The 25928-nt window shown below is 45.8% G+C and overlaps 2 protein-coding genes across 5 annotated transcripts in view; both read right to left on the bottom strand.

Moving 5' to 3' along the window:
- LOC112217930 (sodium/potassium/calcium exchanger 4-like) overlaps window positions 1-10090 on the bottom strand; it is a 58846-nt gene extending 48756 nt beyond the window's left edge. The window contains exon 1 of the mRNA XM_042300975.1: window positions 9897-10090. Within this exon, the coding sequence (XP_042156909.1) occupies window positions 9897-9903 (7 nt within the window). The 5' untranslated portion in view covers window positions 9904-10090. The remainder of the gene's footprint in view (window positions 1-9896) is intronic.
- Window positions 10091-11875: 1785 nt separating this feature from the next.
- On the bottom strand, window positions 11876-24890 carry LOC112217929 (cleavage and polyadenylation specificity factor subunit 2). Of its 4 annotated transcripts, none has more exons than XR_006079288.1 (16): window positions 24742-24890; window positions 24222-24387; window positions 23803-23962; window positions 23360-23465; window positions 22992-23121; window positions 19979-20094; window positions 19576-19763; window positions 18823-19113; window positions 18519-18619; window positions 18003-18206; window positions 17618-17773; window positions 17115-17337; window positions 16107-16445; window positions 14040-14174; window positions 13092-13292; window positions 11876-12951 (listed from the first exon to the last, which is right to left on the bottom strand). XR_006079288.1 is itself a non-coding variant. In XM_042300972.1 (16 exons), the coding sequence occupies exons 2-16, from the start codon at window positions 24368-24370 to the stop codon at window positions 12912-12914; spliced, it is 2592 nt and encodes an 863-aa protein (XP_042156906.1). In that variant the 5' UTR covers window positions 24371-24387; window positions 24742-24890; the 3' UTR covers window positions 11876-12911. The 4 variants fall into 4 exon arrangements, 3 of the variants coding, with proteins under 3 accessions (XP_042156906.1, XP_042156905.1, XP_042156907.1); XM_042300972.1 differs by having other exon boundaries at window positions 13987-14174; XM_042300971.1 differs by having other exon boundaries at window positions 11876-13292; window positions 13987-14174.
- Window positions 24891-25928: the final 1038 nt, after the last annotated feature.

Genomic DNA, 25928 nt, shown 5'->3' with positions numbered 1-25928 from the left:
TATATCCAATCAGTTGCTAGGCTGAGCTGGGATATCCAATCTGTTGCTAGGCTGAGCTGGTATATCCAATCAGTTGCTAGGCTGATCTGAGATATCCAATCAGTTGCTAGGCTGAGCTGGGATATCCAATACTATACATGAGAGTGGCAGATTCACCAGTAACACACAGAAAGCTGAGCGAGCATACGTGTCCATCTCTAGAGGACAGGAGAGGAGGGAAGAGGAGAAGATGAGGGAGGAGAGGAGGCCTGGGTGACAGTGGGAGCTGCAGGAGGAAGTCTGACACCTTGCATTAATGCCCTGCTGGCATTGTAACCAATGTTTAGCTAATTGTTCAGGAGCTGGTGGAGGAGAGAGGGAGGGGAGTCCGAGGGAGGGGAGTCCGAGGGAGGGGAGTCCGAGGGAGGGGAGTCCGAGGGACGCTAATCCGCTAGTCTCCGGTTCTGTATTAATAGCACAATGCAACGCAGAAGCCAGGACCTTTTTTACTGATGGTTTCCCATGTGCTAACGTTCCCCCAACTTTCCCCACCTGAACGGATGCCACAAATAGCACAGTACAGCATTGTTGTGTACAAGGAGAGTCCATGGGGAAGCTCAAAATTTACTCCTCGCAAAAACCTCAGTTAGCTGCAGGAAAAATAAAATATTCATCCTCGAGGTGGAGCGTTGGTTCTGTGGCAGCACTGCAGGTGTGTTTGTATGCCTGGTCGGGTGGGAAGAGTAAACATCAGGGAGAGAGAAGCTGCAGAGAGCCTAATAACATATGCATTCTAGAGCCAACAGTCATCTCCACTATGACTGACTGACGTCATCTCCACTATAACTGACTGACTGATGTCATCTCCACTATAACTGACTGACTGATGTCATCTCCACTATAACTGACTGACTGATGTCATCTCCACTATAACTTAATGACTGACTGATGTCATCTCCACTATAACTTAATGACTGACTGATGTCATCTCCACTATAACTTACTGACTGACTGGTGTCATCTCCACTATGACTGACTGACTGACTGATGTCATCTCCACTATGACTGACTGACTGATGTCATCTCCACTATAACTTACTGACTGACTGATGTCATCTCCACGATGACTGATTGACTGACTGATGTCATCTCCACTATGACTTACTGACTGACTGATGTCATCTCCACTATGACTTACTGACTGACTGATGTCATCTCAACTATGACTAACTGACTGACTGATGTCATCTCCACTATGACTGACTGAGTGATGTCATCTCCACTATGACTTACTGACTGAGTGATGTCATCTCCACTATGACTTACTGACTGACTGATGTCACTTCCACTATGACTGACTGACTTATGTCATCTCCACTATGACTTACTGACTGACTGATGTCATCTCCACTATGACTGACTGACTTATGTCATCTCCACTATAACTTACTGACTGAAGTCATCTCCACTATGAGTGACTGACTGATGTAATCTCCACTATGAGTGACTGACTGATGTAATCTCCACTATGACTGACTGACTGATGTCATCTCCACTATGGCTGACTAACTGATGTGATCTCCACTATTACTTACTGACTGATGTCATCTCCACTATGACTGACTAACTGATGTCATCTCCACTATGACTTACTGACTGACTGATGTCATCTCCACTATGGCTTACTGACTGATGTCATCTCCACTATGACTGACTGACTGATGTCATCTCCACTATGACTGACTGACTGACTGATGTCATCTCCACTATGACTTACTGACTGACTGATGTCATCTCCACTATGGCTTACTGACTGATGTCATCTCCACTATGACTGACTGACTGATGTCATCTCCACTATGACTGACTGACTGACTGATGTCATCTCCCCTATAACTTACTGACTGACTGATGTCATCTCCACTATGACTGACTGACTGATGTCATCTCCACTATGGCTGACTGACTGATGTCATCTCCACTATAACTTACTGACTGAAGTCATCTCCACTATGAGTGACTGACTGATGTAATCTCCACTATGAGTGACTGACTGATGTAATCTCCACTATGACTGACTGACTGATGTCATCTCCACGATGACTGACTGACTGACTGATGTCATCTCCATTATGACTGACTGACTGACTGATGTCATGTCCACTATGACTGACTGACTGATGTCATCTCCACTATGACTGACTGACTGATGTCACCTCCACTATGACTGACTGACTGATGTCATCTCCATTATGACTGACTGACTGATGTCATCTCCAATATAACTTACCAACTGATATCATCTCCACTATAACTTATTGACTGATGTCATCTCCACTATGACTGACTAACTGATGTCATCTCCACTATGACTTACTGACTGACTGATGTCATCTCCACTATGGCTTACTGACTGATGTCATCTCCACTATGACTGACTGACTGATGTCATCTCCACTATGACTGACTGACTGACTGATGTCATCTCCACTATGACTTACTGACTGACTGATGTCATCTCCACTATGGCTTACTGACTGATGTCATCTCCACTATGACTGACTGACTGATGTCATCTCCACTATGACTGACTGACTGACTGATGTCATCTCCCCTATAACTTACTGACTGACTGACTGATGTCATCTCCACTATGACTGACTGACTGATGTCATCTCCACTATGGCTGACTAACTGATGTCATCTCCACTATTACTTACTGACTGATGTCATCTCCACTATGACTGACTGACTGATGTCATCTCCACTATGACTTACTGACTGACTGATGTCATCTCCACTATGACTGACTGACTGACTGATGTCATCTCCACTATGACTGACTGACTGATGTCATCTCCACTATGACTGACTGACTGACTGATGTCATCTCCACTATGACTTACTGACTGACTGATGTCATCTCCACTATGACTTACTGACTGATGTCATCTCCACTATGACTGACTGACTGATGTCATCTCCACTATGACTGACTGACTGATGTCATCTCCATTATGACTGACTGACTGATGTCATCTCCCTATTATGACTGACTGACTGACTGATGTCATCTCCATTATGACTGACTGACTGACTGATGTCATCTCCACTATAACTTACTGACTGAAGTCATCTCCACTATGAGTGACTGACTGATGTAATCTCCACTATGAGTGACTGACTGATGTCATCTCCACTATGACTGACTGACTGATGTCATCTCCATTATGACTGACTGACTGATGTCATCTCCACTATGACTGACTGACTGATGTCATCTCCACTATGACTGACTGACTGATGTCATCTCCACTATGACTGACTGACTGATGTCATCTCCACTATAACTTACTGACTGACTGATGTCATCTCCACTATGACTGACTGACTGATGTCATCTCCACTATGACTGACTGACTGATGTCATCTCCACTATGACTGACTGACTGATGTCATCTCCACTATAACTTACCGACTGATATCATCTCCACTATAACTTACTGACTGATGTCATCTCCACTATAACTTACTGACTGATGTCATCTCCACTATAACTTACTGACTGATGTCATCTCCACTATAACTTACTGACTGATGTCATCTCCACTATAACTTACTGACTGATGTCATCTCCACTATAACTTACTGACTGATGTCATCTCCATTATGACTGACTGACTGATGTCATCTCCATTATGACTGACTGACTGATGTCATCTCCACTATGACTGACTGACTGACTGATGTCATCTCCCCTATAACTTACTGACTGACTGACTGATGTCATCTCCACTATGACTGACTGACTGATGTCATCTCCACTATGACTTACTGACTGACTGATGTCATCTCCACTATGGCTTACTGACTGACTGATGTCATCTCCACTATGACTGACTGATGTCATCTCCACTATGACTGACTGACTGATGTCATCTCCACTATGACTGACTGACTGACTGATGTCATCTCCACTATGACTGACTGACTGATGTCATCTCCACTATGACTGACTGACTGATGTCATCTCCACTATGACTGACTGACTGACTGATGTCATCTCCACTATGACTGACTGACTGACTGATGTCATGTCCACTATGACTGACTGACTGATGTCATGTCCACTATGACTGACTGACTGATGTCATCTCCATAACAAGTGGACACAATCATCCGCTGAGTGTTACCTCTGATACAGACAGGCCAGGCAAACACAATTTTCCCAGAAGAGATTTATCTCTTTCCAAATACAAGTAGATATTTTCTGCTGGCTGCTGCCATGACATATTGGCAAACGTCACCTGTTCCACTACGAAAAATATCATTGAAATGGATGGAAAATACAAGCAGTGTATAATTCCCTGATTTCCGGTGCTTATATATGGCTGGAACTTAACAACCGATGGCGTAGAATGTGGATTCATCTTGACTTTAGGCACATTTTGAGTTCTGAAAACATCTGACCAGCTTTTATTTCGGAGTGAAGTGTCCCTTTAAACTCTGGTCTACTTCCTGACCTGCCCACATTCTGTCTAGTGAAAGCACTCATCCTTCATACCACTGCAGCACTTTACAGTCTTTACAAAATATCACCTTGGTGCTCCAGGCCCAATGACACTCCAGTCATTTTGCTGTTTCAAATGATCTTATTCATTTGGACAAAAGCCCTAGCAGTACTTGACGAGATTGAATTACGTATTTTTTTTACTGTAAAATGGGGCAATATTTCCAAGGTTTCTCATTCCTGTTCCGTCCGTAGTTCAGACGATGGGTCTATCTCGGCAAGGGCACGGGCCATTTGTAATGAGCCTCACATAAATAACTTCATTATTCTTCTGACTGCCGAGCAGCAAGGAAGGCAGGCAAAGGAAAGAGCAACCTTTTCCCCTTGCAAAGGACTGCAAATAATCCCATTGAGACAGACCACAAAGGTCATTCCTGCAGTCCACCAAGCCCATTTATTCTGGGAAGATCACATCAGAGTTGCAGAGACAGGATCCAAAATATGATGTAGCTTGACTGGGCAACTGATACGACAAAGGAGGGAGTGGAGAGGTTCCCTGAGGTAGGACCACTCTATAAGGGCTGGGGTGATGTAATAAAGCCAACGAGCCGCAAGGCTTTTTTTAATACGACTTCATCAGTCGCTGCCAACTAGGCTTGATACCTGCCTGGTGTGGTAATCGAGCAGTTGGAGCGTTGGGCTAGTAACCAAAAGGTTGCTGGTTCAAATACCTGGGCCGACAAGGTCAAAGCTCCAGGGATGCTGTACTAATATGGCTGACCTTGTAAAACAACACATTTCACTGTACCTATCTGGTGTATGGGACAATATAACAGAAATGATGGTAAAGGCTGGCATTGTGTTCTTCTATACGTTTGTGTCTTGAGTTTGTAAAGAATAGTTGCACTAAAGTCCTCATTAGTTTGAAGCACCCCACTGGGTACAGATGTCAGTTCAACGTCTAGTTTTCATTTTCATTTAGTTGAGTTGTCAAGTCATGTGAATTCAAGAAAACATTTCACCATGCCATTTGGATCTACGGTGCCTTCTGAAAGTATTCAGACCCCTTGACTTTTTCAACATTTTGTTATGTTACAACATTTTGTTAACATTTTGTTATGTTAATCTAAAATGGATGAAAAAATGTTATAATCTTCAGCAATCTACACACAATACCCCATAACGACAAAGCACAATACCCCATAACGACAAAGCACAATACCCCATAACGACAAAGCGAAAACAGGTTTTTAGAAATGTTTGCTAACTTATAAAAAACAGAAATACCTTATTTACATAATTAGTCAGACCCTTTGCTTTGAGACTCCAAATTGAGCTCAGGTGCATCCTGTTTCCATTAATCATCCTTGAGATGTTTCTACAACTTGATTAGAGTCCACCTGTGGTAAATTCAATTGATTGGACATAATTTGGAAAGGCAAACACCTGTCTATATAAGGTCCCACAGTTGACAGTGCATGTCAGAGCATAAACCAAGCCATGAGGTCGAAGGAACTGTCCGTAGAGCTCAGAGACAGGATTGTTTTGAGGCACAGAGCTGGGTAAGGGTACCAAAACATTTCTGCAGCATTGAAGGATTAAACTCTTTGGCCTTTAATGCCAAGCATCAAGGAAACCTGGCACCATCACAACAGTGAAGCGTGGTGGTAGCATCATGCTGTGGGGATGTTTTTCAGCGGCAGGGACTGGGAGACTAGTCAGGACCAAGGCAAAGATGAACAAAGTTAAGTACAGAGCGATCCTTGATGAAAACCTGCTTCAAAGCAATCAGGACCTCATACCTGGGTGAAGGTTCACCTTCCAACAGGACATTGACCCCAAGCACGCAGCCACGACAAGCTTTGGGACATGTCTCTGAATGCCCTTGAGTGGCCCAGCCAAAGCCCGGACTTGAACCTGATCGAACATCTCTGGAGAGACCTGAAAATAGCTGTGCAGCAACGGTCCCCATCCAACCTGACAGAGCTTGACAGGATCTGCAGAGAAGAATGGGAGAAACTCTCCAAATACAGGTGTGCCAAGCTTGTAGCGTCATACCCAAGAATACTCAATGCTGTAATCGCTACCAAAGGTGCTTCAACAAAGTACTGAGTAAAGGGTCTGAATATTTATGTAAATGTGATATTTCAGTTCTTATCTTTTATAAATTAGCAACATTTTCTAAACACCAGTTATTTTTTTGGGTTGTCATTATGGGGTATTGAGTGTTGATTGAGAGCGGGGGACATTTTAAATCAATTTAAGAATTAGGCTGGAATGTAACAAAATGTGGAAAAAGTCAAGGGGTCTGAATAATTTCAGAAGGCACTGTAGATAAAAAAAAACACATGGGGGAGGTTGAAATTCACAGATTTGGACTTTTTACAAAATCCAATTAGTTTCCCACATTGATTAAATGTCATCGTTCAGTGTGTCTCGCGTATATTCTTGGGAGGTTGAAATGACGGGGAAACCAGTTTTTGCCCAGTGGGAAAGCCCATTCACGACTTATTGCAAATAAACTCAGCAAAAAAATAAATGTCAACTGCGTTTATTTTCAGCAAACTTAACATATGTCAATATTTGTATGAACATAAGATTCAACAACTGAGACATAAACTGAACAAGTTCCATAGACATGTGACTAACAGAAATGGAATAATGTGTCCCTGAACAAAGGGGTGGGTCAAAAGTAACAGTCAGTATCTGGTGTGGCCTCCAGCTGCATTAAGTACTGCAGTGCATCTCCTCCTCATGGACTGCACCAGATTTGCCAGTTCTTGCTGTGAGATGTTACCCCACTCTTCCACCAAGGCAGACGTGCTCAATAGGATTGAGATCCAGGCTCTTCGCTGGCCATGGCAGAACAATTCCTGTCTTGCAGGAAATCGTTGAGATTGCCTGCAATGACAACAAGCTCAGTCCGATGATGCTGTCTCAGCCTCCAGTATTTATGCTGCAGTAGTTTGTGTCGGGGGGTTTGTTATATCTGGAGTACTTCTCCTGTTCTATTCGGTGTCCTGTGTGAATTTAAGTGTGCTCTCTCTAATTCTCTCTTTCTCTTTCTTTCTCTCTCGGGGGACCTGAGCCCTAGGACCATGCCTCAGGACTACCTGACCTGATGATTCCTTGCTGTCCCCAGTCCACCTGGCCCTGCTGCTGCTCCAGTTTCAACTGTTCTGCCTTATTATTATTCGACCATGCTGGTCATTTATGAACATTTAAACATCTTGGCCATGTTCTGTTATCTCTACCCGGCACAGCCAGAAGAGGACTGGCCACCCCACATAGCCTGCTTCCTCTCTAGGTTTCTTCCTAGGTTTTGGCCTTTCTAGGGAGTTTTTCCTAACCACCGTGCTTCTACACCTGCATTGCTTGCTGTTTGGGGTTTTAGGCTGGGTTTATGTAAAGCACTTTGAGATATCAGCTGATGTACGAAGGGCTATATAAATCAATTTGATATGATGCTGTGTGACACTGCCCCAGACCATGACGGACCCTCCACCTCCAAATCGATCCTGCTCCAGAGTACAGGCCTCGGTGTAAAGCTCATTCCTTTGACGATAAACGCGACTCTGACCATCACCCCTGGTGAAACAAAACTGCAACTCGTCAGTGAACAGCACTGCCATCCTGTACCTGTCCCGCAGTTGTGATGTTCGGATCTACCGATCCCGTGCAGGTGTTGTTACACGTGGTCTGCCACTGCGGGGACGATCAGCTGTCCATCCTGTCTCCTTGTAGCACTGTCTTAGGCGTCTTATTGCCCTGGCCACATCTGCAGTCCTCATGCCTCCTTGCAGCATGCCTAAGGCACATTCACGCAGATGAGCAGGGACCCTGGGCATCTTTCTTTTGGTGTTTTTCAGTCAGTAGAAAGGCCTCTTTATGAAAACTTAGGACACTAACTGTGACCTTAATTACCTACCCTCTGTAAGCTGTTAGTGTCTTAACGACCGCTCCACAGGTGCATGTTCATTAATTGTTTATGGTTCATTGAACAAGCATGAGAAACAGTGTTTAAACCCTTTACAATGAAGATCTGTTAAGTTGTTTAAATTTTTATGGACAGAGTCCTGAAAAAGGGATGTTTTATTTTTTTTTGCTGAGTTTATATATTTGTCTAAAATATACAACTGTGAAATCTATCCAAATGCTATTGATTTTCCATTCTGCCTTCGTCATGTACAGATTGTTCAAAACATTCAGAATGAAAAAATGTTTTTTTCAGTTCAGCCACATCCACCTACTTTACAATCTTGCTTAGGGTTCTTTTTTTAGTTTTTTTTCTGCTTTACAACAGTCCAAAGATGAGTGGTAAATTATTTAAAATGATGCCACTGTGGCATACCATGTATATGATGCCCTTACGTGACAAAGCACAACATCATCTGACAGCACAACACATTTTTATCACACCATTCTCTACCTGCAAAAATTCTCTCCATAATTTCAAACAAAGTGTGTCACAAAGGCCATGCAGGCTGATTCATACCTGTAAAGTACCACATTTACCAAGGGGGTTAAACATGGGAAATCATTTTCACATGTAAATGTCTTTTTAAGGTGAATTCATAGATTTTTCATTGGTCCGTTCCCAGTGACTTTTTACATTTCCACCCCTGGCTGTAGCCTACTACTATGTACAGGTTTGCTGTATATCTGGACAGCTTTCAAATGAACACTGGTGTTGTCCCGAGTGACACCATATTCCCTACATAGTGCGCTACTTTTAAACACTGTCAGAATCCCAAATGACGAACCATACCTACATAGTGCATTACTTTTGATCAGAGCCCAGAGGGCCCTGGTTAAAAGTAGTGTACTATATAGGGAATAGGGTGCCGTTTGAGATGCACACTGAACCCTTTCAGCCCTACTCCTCTCATCACCAGCAGCTATTTTCACAGCATTGTCAGGCATGTCAAATCAGATAGTGCTCTTTCCCACTGACGCAAGCTGATTAGGATGAGCCGGAGAGCCAGGTCTCATTCTGCTGACTCTAGCTGTAACTACATGACAGTGGGAGCTAGCGCTATCTGTTTGCTACGGGTGGAAACTGCCCTCATCCAGCTAGCAGGTAACGCACACCAACTGTTCCGGTTGGTTTTGAATTAGAAAATATTCTGCCCCGTCTTTTTGCCAAGTAAAACTCTCTTTGATGATTTAGGCTAGGGTAATATCCAGGCAGTCACACATGCACAAACGATCAGCTGTATCTCATCCATAGCTCCATCATCTCTATTACCCTTTGTCCTCCATCCACAAATGCACACTAACAACAAAAAGCACCATTGTCTTATCACAAAGGCAACGTGGCAGCTGCCTGTATGATTGGCCCCTGGGATAATCTGGCAGTGAGCCGCCTGCCTTTGTGGATGGATTTGTGCTCACAGAGATCGCCTACCTTGCATTGTAGGCCGGTGTGAGGAGCAGATTGCGTAAGAGGATCACCACAGTAACTGTGTAATTCAGAGGATGCTCAGCCCATTGCATCCTCTGCTACCCCAGCCATGCAGCCCCAAGCCAGCCCCTCCATGTTTGTTTTTCTAGTGAGTGTGCATGACTGGCTCCCCTGCTGAAGACCATTACCACAGGAAGACGCTGGCACAGGAGGATTACCCAGCCCCATGGAGTCGAGGGGGAATTAGAGATCTAGAGACGGAGGGAGAGAGAATGGGGGGGTGGGGGGGAGAAGCAGATCCCTCCTCCTCATACCCGCATGCAGGAAACCAGGGATGTTTCACACCCACATGAAACTGTTCATACCTTCTGGAGCCTAGTCAATGAAAGCTGGAATGGACATTGTGGGATTTTGCTTTGTGTGTCTGTGACATATGTTATGTTTAGAACATTCTGTTTCCTAGAAATCCACTCCTCTTTCACATTATTACATTGATGTCACTGGCAGCATTACTTGGTTTGCCTTGTGGGGGGAGGGTGAGAGAGGGAGGGAGGGTGAGAGAGAGGGAGGGTGAGAGAGGGAGGGAGGGTGAGAGAGAGAGGGAGGGTGAGAGAGAGAGGGAGGGTGAGAGAGAGAGAGAGAGAGAGAGAGGATTTTCACTCTGGTCCCACCCCATGGTGCTCGGGAATCAGGAACACAACGACTTGACTAATTTAACCTGATCTCAGGATAGATTATAAAGGAACTTGTTGAGTGCGGGAGAAAGGGCATTCGTCCCAAATGGCAGCCTATTTCTGACTTTTACAAGGGCCCATAGTGCTCTGGTCAAATGTAGAGCACTATATAGGAAATAGGGCACCATTTGGGAAACACTGAGGGGGCAAAACCCACAGGTCTCCTCCCTGGCTCCAGGGGACAGAGTGGGGCCTTAGTGGACCGAGGTGGCAGAGCGACTCATGATGTCCCATGGCCACGCTAGGCAGGCTTAGCTACTCGTTACATTAAAACAGGGGCTTCTGTGACAGAGTCAGCATTATGAAAGCTAAGAGGATTACGCTGATGGACATTTCTGGCGTTCTCGCCGTCAATTATCAAAATGAAAAGCAGTGACTGGGCAGGCCTGGCATGCCCTGCGGCACAGAAGAGCCTCTATCTCTCTCGGTCTGTCTGTCTTGTTTTCTCTGTTTATCTCGATCCCATTCTCTCCGTCACAGAAGGGGTTACTGACGTTCACAAGTTTTTTTGTGTGTGTGCCTGTGCCATGGATTATAAAAAAGGGCATTTAAATTTTAATGTTTCTAAAGTGCAAAACTGTATGTTACGTAACTGTACTGTATAAAACTGTCCTAGTCGCACGTCAGTGGGCCAGCCATCCATGCTGCTCATGCCTATAACTCCCTCCATTCATGATCCCTCTCTCGGCCCACCCTGACTAGTGTTTGTGGCCCACCGTCCTCTGAATGGCCGCGGGGTCATGTGTGGGGCGTTCTACTAGCAGACATGGACGTTGATGTGACGTCATTGAGTGTGTATATTGTGTGAGGTAGGGTGGTGCTTTGTTGTGGTGGGTAGAGCCACGGCAGTGACCATGTGGTAGGAAGGCTTGGGCCCACCCTGGGGATTAGCACAACGCTGCCTGTGAACGTAATCAGCCGATACCATGTGCCCCCACTGCTGCAGCAGCGGACATCAGCCAATGACGAGCCACGACCGAGCAGGAAACATGTTAGTCACAACACTGACACCCTCACACACGGTTTTGTCTGAAATGGCACCCTCCTCCCTTTATAGTGCACTACTTTTCAGCATAGGGCTAAAAGAAGTGCACTTTAAAGGAATTAGGGTGCCCTTTAGGCCTACTGTCCATACACACACACACACACACACACACACACACACACTACAATGGGTAATTCAAACTACACAGGGATAACAACATTGACCTTATATGTGGATTACAAAAATTAACACAAACCAGCGAGCCATTTTAAAATCCATTTTTACTTTTCTCGGTCTCATAATAAACCTGATTTCAGTTACCTGAAATACAAGCATGAGAGAATGGACTGTTCTAGCGTGTTATGTACATGACAGTGCATTATGCTAATTTACCAAGATATTACTGCAGGGACAATGTCATCTAACCCTGGAATTTCTGCTGTGTGAACAAACTTGATAAAGGGAATCTGAGGCAGACAGAATGGATGAAACATGGCTCCATCTGGTGGTGTCATATTGTAACTGCAGCAGTACCATTTAGTAAAGCCCCTGTAATGGTACTTGCTTACATACAGGCAATTTCATTTCAATTCCATTTAATCAACTCAGGAAGTAAAAATGAAAATAAACAAAAACAATTTAAAAATGGACCTCATTGAAACATGGTTCACTTCCTGAATTGACCCCAACCCTGCCAACAGCGTATACACGTCTCGTTCCCCTCTCGACCCACGGAAAAATATATAGGAAACAAACATTTATTTGTTCATAAAAGGGAATTTAAAGGTCCAATATACAGTAATTGAGTCACAATTTCCTGGTTGCTAAAATTCTAATAGTTCTCCTAATCTCAGTTTGTGTGACAAAACAAACATTGTATACTGTAGAGAATCATTGTACCATCTAAACCATGGTGAAATATCTTTTCAATAACCCAAAATATAGCAGTTTTGGCTGTTAGAAGCTGGTGTATGAACCCGAAAGTAAAAGATGCAAAAACAAAACGTAATGGGAAGCATAGAAATACAACAGATCTATCACTTCTTAGACTTGCTTTCAATGAGAAAGACAGATCAAAAACTCCCATTTCTATGTGAATTTGGTTGGGTCACCCAAAACATTACATATTTCAGCTTTAATGAGAAACAAAAAAAAAACAGGTAAACCATTTCAGCCTACGTCCAACGATGTTGGGACTCTCCAGCGTGTAGTAGGCTTTCACCTCGCCAGCCCAGTCCAGAGCCGAGGGGGCTTGAGGAGAGGTAAAAATGACCCTAAGGGTTACATCATGTGTTCACATCAAGAAGAGGTCACTCCAGAAAAGCCCATCTGTCTCTCACTGCGGTGGGAAAAGACGCACAATAAACAGTAAACAGATTTTTAAATGGGGGGGAAAGGACAAATCAACACAGTAGTTGGAATTCAAACAGCTGGAGAGGCTCCCGAGGGGAGCTCAGGTAGCCTGTGTGTGGAGAATACCTAGAACCCTGTGGTCCTCTGGGTAATAGTCCTCGCTCCCCTCCATCCCGTCTGTGTGATACTGTCATGACTGACACCATCTCTGCTGCATGTTGCTGCTCCTCTCTCCTACACCACAGCATACTGCTGATACAGCAGCTCACGGATCTTATAATAGTCATCACACAGGCATCCTTCCAGGCCGATGCGCCCCGCCTCCGTCTGTACAGGGGAGGAGGTAAGGGTTAGAGGGGTCACACGTGCGTTATCACTGAAAAAAATCACAAGCAGATGCAAAATGGAGATTGAGTGTTGTACAGAAGCAGAAATGGTTGATTGTCACAGGTTCCTGGTCACTGCTGTTACGTCTGCTCATGTGCAACGTTAAATAAAATGTATCATGTCGTTTCTGCGTCATCCTTCCTTCCCCCAGAGCATTCTTGTAAATAAATAACAATCGCTATTCAATTCAATTGAAGTTCAATACATATATAACTGTTCATGTGGTTGACAACACAGGCCACCCCATGCACCCTCTGGGCTTATTCCCCATTTCTCATGCAGCAGCTCAGTGAAAGGGATGGTTTAGGCTGTCACAGAGCGCTGAATGTAAGGAGCCTTGGCTAGTGTGACCTGGAACAGCACATAGGCTCCTGTTTCTGTAGCGTGAGGCATCTTGATGTACAAGTAGACCCCCTGGACAGGACGCTCGTCTATCACAGGGCCTCACCCCCAATCTTTCTCCTTAATGCTGAGTGCCAAGCAGAGACTTTGGTATGACTCGGCCAGGGATCGAACTCCCAACCTCAGGGCAGACACTAACTACAAGGACACCGAGATTGATCAGAATGAACACAGGGCTGAATTAATGACCGTACTGTGTGTTGGGGAGGAGACAGACACACAGTAAACTCACCCTGCGGACAGCCACCATGTTGTTACACACCAGCACTCCTCCCACAAACTCACCCTGCGGACGGCCACCATGTTGTTACACACCAGCACTCCTCCCACAAACTCAGCCTGGATGCCTTCCCTCAGCAGCACCTGCTTGAAGTCGGACAGGCGCGGCTCGTTGATAAACACTGACTGGTGGCCTGGGATCTGTGAGTTAGACAGGGTGTGCATGGGTTAGAACCACAACTGTTTTCTATACACCAGATCCCAGACAGGGTTGGACTCTATTGACTCTGCGGAACTAAAAACTAAAAGTCTCTATACACATGATCCCAGACCAGTTGGACTCTGTGGAACTAAACCCATACAGTCGCTATGCACTGGAGGTGAGTTTAACAAGGCTTCAGTTTGCGGCAAACATGTTACTTAGAAACTATTTTAATGTATATTCCAAAATGTTATTTTGAAACATTGAAGGCACATTTTCAAAAGGATTTACTGTGGCATTTTACAGGTAATAATCAGACTGCAAATCACTTGGCTATTACTAATACACGGTCACATGATTATCTGTGACGGCAGTTTAGACCCGAAACGGACACTTACGTTTGTCGCACACTACCAACTTTTTACGGACGTTAGCTCGCCCTAACTTTGAAAGTCAATATATATAAAAAATTTAATTAAAACAAAATATACACTGAACAAAAATATAAATGCAACATCCAACAATTTGAAAGATTTGACTGAGTTACAGTTCATATAAGGAAATCAGTCAATTTAAATAAATTCATTAGGCCCTAATCTATGTTTTTCAACTGACTGGGAATGCAGATCTGTTGGTCACAGTAAAAAAGATGGGCCTCAGGATCTGATTACGGTATTCCTGTGCACTCAAATTGCCATCGATAAAATGCAATTGTATTCATTGTCCGTAGCTTATGTCTGCCCATACCATAACCCCACCACGGGGCACTGTGTTTACAATGTTGACATCTGCAAACCGCTCACCCACACAACGCCATACACGTGGTGTGTGGTTGTGAAGCCGGTTGGACGTGCTGCCAAATACTCTAAAACGGAGGTGGCTTATGGTAGAGAAATTAACAATAAACTATCTGGCAACAGCTCTGGTGGACATTCCTGTAGTCAGAATGCAAATTGCACGCTTCCTCAAAAAAGAGACATCATCATCTGTGGCATTGTGTTGTGACAAAACTGCACATTTTAGAGTGGCCTTTTATTATCCCCAGCACAAGGTGCACCTGTGTAACGACCATGCTTTTTAATCAGTTTATTGATATGCCACAACTGTCAGGTGGATGGAATATCTTGGCAAAGGAGAAATGCTCACGAACAAGGATGTAAACAAATGTGCACAACATTTGAGAGAAATAAGCTTTTCGTGCTTATGGATCATTTCTGGGATCTTTTATTTCAGCTCACGAAACATGGGACCAAGACTTTACATGTTGCATAATATTTTTGCTCAGTGTAAACGGAATATGTTAACTAACATTAGCTAACATTTGCAAACTACTTCCCTTGTTGAAAGCACCTCTGATCTTAGATCAGTTGAAAGTTGTAGAACAACAAACATAAAGTTAATATATTGGTAACTCTGATCTCACATCAGTTTGACTGAGTGCAACCACAACTACACAGCTTCTGATCATTAGTTTTGACCATTTTATAATGAATTCATTTTGAAATACGTAAATCTACATTTGGTTGATCACAATGTTTACACCATAGGACTATAACATTTGAACCTTAGTGTTGGTAAAGATTCCTGGGTTCAACTCTGTTGTCTCCCTCCCCTCCCCCGGGGCCAGCGCTCGCTCGCTCTCCCTCCCCCGGGGCCAGCGCTCGCTCGCTCTCCCTCCCCCGGGGCCAGCGCTCGCTCGCTCTCCCTCCCCCGGGGCCAGCGCTCGCTCTCCCTCCCCCCCCACGCGCTCTCCCTCCCCGCCAGCGCACGCTCGCTCCCTCCCCCCCCCAGCTCGCTCTCCCTCCCCCCAGCGCTCGCACTCGCTCTCCCTCCCCCAGCGCTCGCACCCTCCCCCCCCAGCGCTCTCGCACTCGCTCTCCCTCCCCCAGCGCTCGCTCGCTCGCTCTCCCTCCCCCAGCGCTCACTCTCACCTCGTGGGCAGGCAGAGGCTCCAGGGTAGGGATGACATCACTCTCCTCCGACAGCTCGCGCACATCCTCGCCAAACAACGTCTTCATGGCGCGCTGCTGCGCCACCACGCTATGGTCTGTGGTGGCATCGTCAGCAGGGGTCACGTCCATGGCCAGCTCACTGTCTTCCACAACCTCCTCGCCAGTTCCCTTCTCGCCTTTCACCATGCCCTCCTCAGGCAACACGCCTGTGTCCACCTTGACCACGCGCATGTCCAGTACGCCATCGATCCACGCCAGCTCTGTGTCCTTGGCGCGGCAGAACTGCAGCGAGCTCACCAGTGAGTCTTTCAACCGCACCTAGGGAAGAAGAACACAACCTCTTATGTACATAGAACAGAAAGTGGTTTAGCTCAACGTTTGTGTTTCTATACATTTCTGCACATAAATAAAACTGCTTCTGTAGCTCAGTTTGTTGAACATGGCATTTGCAACACCAGGATAGTGGGTTTGATTCCCGGGACCACCCATACGTAATATTTATGCACGCTTGACTGGAAGTCGCTTTGGATAAAAGTGTCTGCTAATTGGCATATATTATAAACCTTATTCACAATTGACCCATTGTCTGGTCCAGAATTCTAAGATGGCTTGACCTGGGTTTGATTAGTTACAGCAGGGGTGGGCAATTCCAGTCCTTGAGGGCCTGATGGTGTCACAGTCTTGCCCCAGCTAACACACCTGACTCCAATAATCACCAAAACATGATCTTCAGTTTAGAATGCCATTTGATTAATCAGCTGTGTTTGCTGGGATGGAGAAACAGTGTGACACCAATCAGGCCCTAGAGGACTGGAGTTTCCCACCCCTGAGTTACAGTAACCGTGACTAAAGCACATCAACTTTCTGACTGGTGAATCGTGATAACACAAAATGATGTGTCAAATGGGTCAATTATTCACAGGGCATTAGTCAAAAACCTGTCCCAAAACATCCTACATGAGCATGTATTTTTTAATGACATTCTACCTGGTAAATGTGTGTCTCACTGGTGGCGTCCACAGTCTCCTGCAGCTTGGGCGTGTAGACCTTGATGTCCTTGGTGAAGGCCTTGCAGGACTCGGCCAGGTCCAGGCTGGCCTCGGGGGGGCCGTGCACGATCACCAGCTGCCGCGGTTTCATTTGGTTAATGATCTTCTTGATGGAGTCGCCGTCCGAGCGGCCCTCGTAGTCGATGTAAGTCACCCTGGCTCTGCACAGGAAGATCAGACCACAATTGATCATGTCTCAATATTTTAAATATGCATTATTAAGAAAAAAATACTTTTAGGATCATATTAGAAAGAAATGGGCACAATTCATATTTTGTGCAAATAAAAAAATAACTTAGTCTTGGCAGTATAATTAAAATCACAAACTTACAATTTTACAGAAATATGCCTTGTATGTCATTAGAATATATATCAGAATGATTTTAGCACTGAGAGGCTCTGAATACGTCTGCTCTCATTTAGGTGTTTGGGCCCAATTACTTGATCTCTAGGTTCTCCGTAGTGGAGGTACACTTGGTGGGTACTTTGGATGAGGAGTCCTGGTCCATGGGTTCGTCCCCGTTGGCCATGCCCGACTCCAGCTTGTTCTTCTCCTCCTCAGTGGCCTGGAGCTCTGGTACCAGGAAGTCCTCCGGTCTGGAGACAGACAGTCATTCATTCATTAGTACAATATTGTGTGACGCCATCTGGAGCTGATACAACAAAGATTCCAATGCATAGCTAGAGCTCATTATCCAAAGGGATTTCTTGTTTCTACATGACCTGATCTCTCCAGAATACTACTAGTTCACTGACGATCTCTCCAGAATACTACTAGTTCACTGACGATCTCTCCAGAATACTACTAGTTCACTGACTACAGTACCTGATGATCTCTCCGTACTCATCCCATTTGACCCTCTCCTCGTGGGTGGGGAACATGGGGTAAGACTTCTTGGCCTGTTTGAAGAAGCTGCCCTTGCGGACGCCGTCTCCCTTCATCATGAGATCGTGGTGTTTGGTTTTCACCACTGCCGGCAGCTCCAGGTCATCCTCCATGTCGCTCTCATCACTCGAGTCCACGTCCACCCTGAGACAGACACAAATATATTAGACACACACAATCTTGCTGTGTTTCGTCACCTCAAAGACGAACACATCTTCATTCCTGGAGAACAACCATGCTGTTATGTGGTTGTCTCGCCTAGTTCCCTTAAGATGGATGCACTGTAAGTCGCACTGGATAAGAGCGTCTACTGAATGACTAAAATGTAATCTGTGCACACATACAAACACACAGAAAACAGCTAAATAATACCCCTAACCCACCTGGAAGAATATTATTCACAGTGCAGTAGTATTGTAAAACGAATAGGCCAGAAATAAAGTGTCAGTGACTCACTCTTTTTCTTGTTCAAGTTTTTTGGCAGCTTCCTTCTTCATTCTCTCTTTCTCTAGGTATTCTTCCAGCTCTCTGCCTTCCAGCTTCACCCGTTTCCTAATCTGTCAACATGACAACAAAAATGTATGAAAAGGGGGGGGGTGAGAAAGCCATTGTGACATATCAAGCTGTTCCCATGCTTGAGTTGAGATGGAAACTGGGAGACAGGAAGAGCCATATGGACACCCTGCACAAACAGATAAATCCAAAAATCTGAGCCAAAATGGCAGCTCGTCTTCCCTAAAGTCTTTTCTCATAGTTTCACCTCCAGGTCCAGCATCTTCTCCCCGGGGTTGTCGATGAGGTAGCGGCCCAGGGTGCCGGGCGTGGTACGGTAGGTAAGGATCACAGAGTTCTTGGCGTCCTGACACCATTGGATGAAGAGCTCGCGGGAGAAGCCAGACTCCAGGTCGGGCTGACTGCAGAGCACCACCTTGGGGCTGGGCACGCGGGCCAGGTCGGCCAGGCTGTGGCACAGGGACAGGTGACGGAACTGGAAGGGGTTGTTGCGCTTGTCTTCGAAGCAGCGCATCAGCTTGTCACTCATCCACTCCACCTGTAGGGCAGAATATAACAGTCACCACTATTGTTACCATGCCTATTACAATGACAGAGTGATGCAAGACGAACTGTTTGAGGTACCGTGTTTGTGACATGCTATATTTTGCGAAATATATTAATTCCGTGCCACAAAATGCTAACATTTTATACCTTTCAGAAGATGCAGCATGTTACATATGACAGCCCATTTAAATGAGTAGTGAGCACTATTGAAACGTGAATAAAAGCACATAAGTACTTATATGTAGATGGTACTGGACCTGGGGAATTTTTATTTTATTTTTAGATCTTTCAAATACTTTTTAGCTGTGCTCACATGTTGCAACTACACCAACAGAATAGTCCCAAAAGTGCAAACCCCACCCATCTGGCACTCCAGGCAGGCTGAAGCAAAGAGACTCAGATTGGACTGGTACTGTGTGGTCAGGTAATGAAAGGGTATGTGTGTGACTCTGACCTGAGACTTGGAGAACTCCACCACGTTGTAGCTGACGTTGTTGAGCAGGGCCAGAGAGTAGACCCCCAGCCCGGCGTCCTTTGTCCTCCAGATCTGGTCCAGCAGCTGAGCCAGCTCCAGTACACGGCCTGCCGTATCCACGGCAATCAGCACGTTGCCGTCGCCGCGTAGGGTCTCCATTACATTGGCTGAAGGAGGGGGGGCGGACGGAAGAATGGTAAATCACTTTTCCCTTCATATTCAACCAATTTGTATTACTGTAGCCTGGTCCCAGATCTTTTTGTGTTGTCTGGTCAACTCCTATGGTCATGACTTTCCAGTGACCACAGGTAGTTGGTAAGAAAGCACAAACATATCTGTGACCAGGCTAGGATTGCAGATGATTGAGTGTTGATTAACTTACTAAGGAGCTGCTCGTCCCTTTGCTTGCGACGCGGCTGCACGTATGTAGCGTTGAACGAGTCTGTGATGAGAAGAGAGGGACGACTCACCGACTCCAACGTACACCCATTCAGGTGTCTGGAGAAAACAAACAAACAAACAAACACTATAACCATCGTTCCCCCTTTACTCAAGTCGCTCTCGTTCCCCGCCACCGACAGCTCTCTTGTTCCCCGCCACCGACAGCTCGCCTTCCCTGCACCCCTCAGCTCGCCTTCCCTGCACCCCTCAGCTCGCCTTCCCTGCACACCTCAGCTCGCCTTCCCTGCACACCTCAGCTCGCCTTCCCTGCACACCTCAGCTCGCCTTCCCTGCACACCTCAGCTCGCCTTGCACCCCTGCACACCTCAGCTCCCTGCACCCCTTCCCTGCACCCCTCAGCTCGCCTTCCCTGCACCCCTTCCCTCCACCCCTCAGCTCGCCTTCCCTGCACCCCTTCCCTCCACCCCTCAGCTTCCCGCCTTCCCTCCACCCCCCTCAGCTCCCTGCACCCCTTCCCTCCACCCCCCTCAGCTCCCTGCACCCCTTCCCTCCACCCCTCAGCTCGCCTTCCCTGCACCCCTCCACCCCTCAGCTCGCCTTCCCTCCACCCCCCAGCTCGCCTTCCCTCCACCCCCCTCGCCTTCCCTGCACCCCTTCCCTCCTCCACCCCTCAGCTCGCCTTCCCTGCACCCCTTCCCTCCACCCCTCAGCTCGCCTTCCCTGCACCTTCCCTCCACCCCTCAGCTCGCCTTCCCTCCACCCCTCAGCTCGCCTTCCCTGCATCCCTTCCCTCCACCCCTCAGCTCGCCTTCCCTGCACCCCCTTCCCTCCACCCCTCAGCTCGCCTTCCCTGCACCCCTTCCCTGCACCCCTTCCCTCCACCCCTCAGCTCGCCTTGCACCCCCCCCACCCCCCTCAGCTCCCTGCACCCCCCCTCCACCCCTCAGCTCGCCTTCCCTGCACCCCTTCCCCCACCCCCCTCAGCTCGCCTTCCCCCCCCCCTCAGCTCCACCCCTTCGCCTTCCCCCACCCCTCAGCTCGCCTTCCCCCCACCCCTCAGCTCGCCTTCCCCCCACCCCTCAGCTCGCCTTCCCCCACCCCCCTCGCCTTCCCCCCACCCCTCAGCTCGCCTTCCCCCAGCTCGCCTTCCCCCACCCCTCAGCTCGCCTTCCCCCACCCCTCAGCTCGCCTTCCCCCACCCCTCAGCTCGCCTTCCCCCCCACCCCTCAGCTCGCCTTCCCCCACCCCTCAGCTCGCCTTCCCCCACCCCTCAGCTCGCCTTCCCCCACCCCTTCGCCCCCCCACCCCTCAGCTCGCCTCCCCCACCCCTTCCCCCACCCCTCAGCTCGCCTTCCCCCCACCCCTCAGCTCGCCTTCCCTCCACCCCTCAGCTCGCCTTCCCTCCAGCTCGCCTTCCCTCCACCCCTCAGCTCGCCTTCCCTCCACCCCTCAGCTCGCCTTCCCTCCACCCCTCAGCTCGCCTTCCCTCCACCCCTCAGCTCGCCTTCCCTCCACCCCTCAGCTCGCCTTCCCTCATTTATCGCTTGCTCTTCTCTCCATCCCTCTACTCACAGAGTGTTTGTTTAATAGCTTACTGATTGATGAACAATCTTTGCTATGCTTTAATAAAGGCTTTACACTTGTTCGTTAGACCAGCCTCTCTGGTATTATTTATAATGTATTTAGTGTTGTTTACACTGTTCCAAATTCCAAAAATGGATTTATAATAACCCCCTTTTATCTCCTTATTGCTATTATTATTATCATCACTATAATGATCATCATTATAATAATTAATGTCATGATCATAAGTAGGTTTAGTATAGCAGCCTTGTATAACCACCCCCAAGCTGTAGGCATAAGAGCACATCCAGTTTAGACTTAATACTGTAACTTAGGCCTTGTTCAATACTTATATAGGCTACTGTATCTATCATTCATTCCTTCACATCAGGAGTGATTCATGTTTTTAAATGCAATCAAGCATTTTAGTTTTAAAATAACAAAGTGACCCTTGAATAATTAGTAAATAAACTATTCCATGTTGGCAACTGCATTGACGAATGCATGCAACTGTTTTTAGTCTTTGCTGTCATAACCAAAAAATAAAACAGACTCTACGGTTCACCTAGAATTTATTTTGTGTTGTTCCAAACAGTCATAAAAAGTATATTATAATCTAACAGCACCTGTTTGACATGCATCATATGTACGCAGCGCTGACGACTCACCTTTTTATTGATCTCCAGTATTTACCACAACTCTTTATTCCACACATCTGACTTCCTCTTTACCTCCTGAGCAACCAAACATTCCCCCGTTTTGTCACCCATCTGCATACATTCCCCTGTTTCCAGTTTGTCATGCCATCTGCATACATTCCCCCGTTTCCAGTTTGTCACGCCATCTGCATACATTTCACCGTCACATGTTCCGGTGTTCAGAGTTTGTTATAACCAATTTATTCATGTGATTATGATATGCTACAGGTCAGGCCCTATTGGTCACGTGCATAAAATGTATACATGTGTCACGTAAAGACTAAGGGTTGAGGGAATAGGGAATGCTTGTTTTTTTGCGTGATAGAACTTTTCAGTCAGAATTGGCTGTAATTATTTTGCAGCTTCAGCAACACGGACAGCGTGATAAACATGTTGATGTTCTGTGGTATCGCTGCAGCAGGGAGGAGAGACAATGGGTGCAAGTCACACAGCTTTTTAACACAGAGCATCAAGTCTGATCCCAGCCCAATCAAACCAATTGCGTTCAAGACCTCTAGTCATCTGTGAGTCTTAATTATATCATCAAACAATGCACTTAAAGCATCAGACAGGCTCAGTGCATAGAGTTGATTTGATTAAAACACATAGGATGTGTCTACATATGGAAAAATACACATGATCAAATTTAGACCAATAGATTGGTCGAACGAACAGACGACCAAGATTTAAAAAAAAAAAAAAAAGTTTAGTCTGGGATGGCCCTCTACTCACATCTCTCTTTTGTGGTTGAAGTCCACTGCGTAAACAATCTCCTCCTCCCCATCCTTCACAATCTTCCAGATGGTCCCTCCGATCATGTGACCAGCAGGAAGTGGAGTGATCGACAGACCATGTCCTTTCCCTGTAAACAAAATGTAGAAAGGTTGATTGAACCAGTGTTTTATGCTGGAGCAAAGAGATCACTACAACAAGAGTCAATCGAAATTGGACAGACCGTGTCTTTCCCAGTCAAATAGGAAAGATGGATTACTGCAGACCAGTGTTATGGTTTGAACAGATACAGTACATTACTCAGGAGTCAATAGAAATTATATATTATAATTGAGTCATTATGTAACACTGATACATTGATTACTGACCTTTCAGATTGACAATCTGGGAGTACTTCAGCTGCTGGATTTTGTCGAAAGCGCAGTCCACATCATCCAGGGTGAACAGGTTGAAGTCCTCAGTGTTGTTGCGCGACTGCCAAACAACAGATCACAAGTGAGAAAACTTTTACAGTGCACTGTTACTCCCTCTGCCCCCACGTTTCATTTCCCCACACTTTGGTTTTTACCCTAGCACTACACAGCTGATTTAAAGAATCACCAGGCTTTGATTATTTTAATCAACTGTTTAGTGCTAGGACCAAAAAAAATATGTGCACCCCTTGGGGTCCCCAGGACCAAGTTTGGGAAACGCTGGCGCAGTACATCGCATACATCCCTTAGCCTGGTCCCAGATCGGTTTGTGCTGTCTTGCAGAGTTGGCAAGACAACAAAAACTGATCTGGGACCAGGTTAGCACACCTCTGCCTCACCTGATACAGGTCATACATGAACATCTGACCCATCTTGTAGACGGGGATGGTGGCATATATGGGGCAGTTTAGGCCCAGCTTGCCCACAGCATAGGGCAGGGCCCCCAGGTGCAGGGGGTCAGGATGGGAGAGGAGCACCGCATCAACCTGGTGGACATACCTGGAGGAGGAGGAATGGTCCATAAGAAACCTGATTGACTGGGACAAGTTCTAGTTGTTGACATTAGGAATTAATTAAATTGAGACTGTGGTGGGGATGTCTAGATAGCTGACATCAAGACTCAATTAGTAACTCCAATCACATTTTGCCCTGCCCGATGTACCCCCTTCATGTGTAACCAATCATTAGGCCTATGTTCTGAGTCTTCCCAAGTACCCCATTGAGACCTACTGGCTTAGATTATGGTGTGGGCTTCTACCTTTTCATGGAATCAATGATGTCCATGGAGAAGCTCTCATCCCAGCCACAGTCCAGGAGGAAGCGGAACTCATCCACCTGCAGCAGGTAGCAGAGGGCAGACTCCTCCTGCACCCCTGACACAGCAGTCAGTTTGATAATAGACGTCATTTTCCTCAGCTGTCATACTACAGGGACAAGACATAGAACCATGAGTTAATTAACTAGCTATTAACAAGATTATATTTTGAACCACTTCACATGCAGCAATATGACTGCGATATGCATGTATTGTAAACTGAAAAATGTGAACAGCCATGGTCCATAAATGATATGGACATGATACAACTTCACAGCAGTTTCAATATTTACTAGACAATATAACACTATTTATCATACATCGCTAACGTTAACTAGTTATGAGATCACAAGCTAAAGTAATTGTTAGCAGTCCTAGCTAGCTAACGTTAGCTAGCATGCTACGTTTGCTAGCAGACAAATGTTGCTATTTACAATGGGCCATAGACTAACGAGTAACATACCATCAAGTGCCATACAGGTTTAACACCAATTGAGCAAAAAAATCAATAACACGACGAGTCTAACATTACAATATTATGACATTTTTAGCAACGATTGTCCACACTTCTTCCATCGACTCAGACATTGTTTGCCGCTTAAACGTCAAAGGTCACTGGGAGATACCATTAAATCATATCTATGGCGGCGTAAATATAAACAATTGTATTGCCAAAGAATAAATGCACTCGTTTTACCATTCAAATGAAAATGTTACTCCAGACTAATTAGCTCATATTCTGAATTTGAAGACATATTCAATTTAAAAGCCTTTTTCATCACATACAGTTGCAAGTTAACACCACCATTTTAGAGCACTTGGTAGGGTCCAATGTCACTGAAGCCGTATGAGCGAGAGGAGCCTTTTCTATATGTATTTCTATAGCCGTGCGTGCAATACTTCAACGTATATCTTGCAATCACAACATATTGTAGAATTATTGTGGGAAGAACAGAGGCTTATTGCTTGCTAGATAACCAGCTGGAGTCCATCATAAATTAGCCCATGATCGTGACTCTCAGTTCCACATGAGTCAAGAGACGCGAAGTTCGGTCTGAACATGAACACGCATCGCTTGCGGTACGGGGTTAGAATCACAAGGACCTTATCTTTCATAATGACAAGAAATAATGTCCCACAAACAAAAGGTTACGTTGATACACCATTTTTTTTAAATGGTTAGGGTTCCCACATGGACATATTTCCATGTTACAGTGCTTGTTTACGGACTAACTGCTAATTAACTGTCTCTCCGAACACCTGTGTGTCAACTCAGCATGTCACTGAAAAATACTGCCATCTGCAACTGTGTAAAACCCATTTAAAGCAGTGTACAGGAACATTGTGTGCCTTTTGCGTTTGTGAAATTATTTTGTGATATAAAACTAGTGATTTTATGTTTCTAGACCCGTACCGTAATTGAGAATCGATTCGCATTTAGATGGAGTTGGCTGTAAGAGCCAATTCGCCATTTAAACACATGTATGGTCCGTCCACCTTGGACTAAAGAGTGAAGTTAAGCTCCTTTAGTTCAATATTGGGCTAAAGTTGGCTTGCTGTGATAGTAACATCAACGATAGCTAGGTAGCTTAACAACAACAAAAATGAACGTGTATTTGCTGATAACAGTTGTGTGGACACTTGGATAAA

The sequence above is a fragment of the Oncorhynchus tshawytscha genome, linkage group LG18 (genome assembly GCF_018296145.1).
Source record: "Oncorhynchus tshawytscha isolate Ot180627B linkage group LG18, Otsh_v2.0, whole genome shotgun sequence".
Taxonomy (NCBI): Eukaryota; Metazoa; Chordata; class Actinopteri; order Salmoniformes; family Salmonidae; genus Oncorhynchus; species Oncorhynchus tshawytscha.
The sequence above is the reverse complement of the archived record's forward strand: the minus strand, read 5'-3'. Positions and strand labels throughout refer to the sequence as shown.

Coding starts and splice junctions, on each gene's coding strand:
- LOC112217929 (XM_042300971.1), bottom strand. CDS start 24,370: ATGACGTCTATTATCAAACTGACTGCTGTGTCAGGGGTGCAGGAGGAG. Junction 23,963..24,221: donor ATCATTGATTCCATGAAAAG/GTAGAAGCCCAC, acceptor CTCCTCCTCCAG/GTATGTCCACCAGGTTGATG. Junction 18,620..18,822: donor AGAAGATGCTGGACCTGGAG/GTGAAACTATGA, acceptor TCATGTTGACAG/ATTAGGAAACGGGTGAAGCT.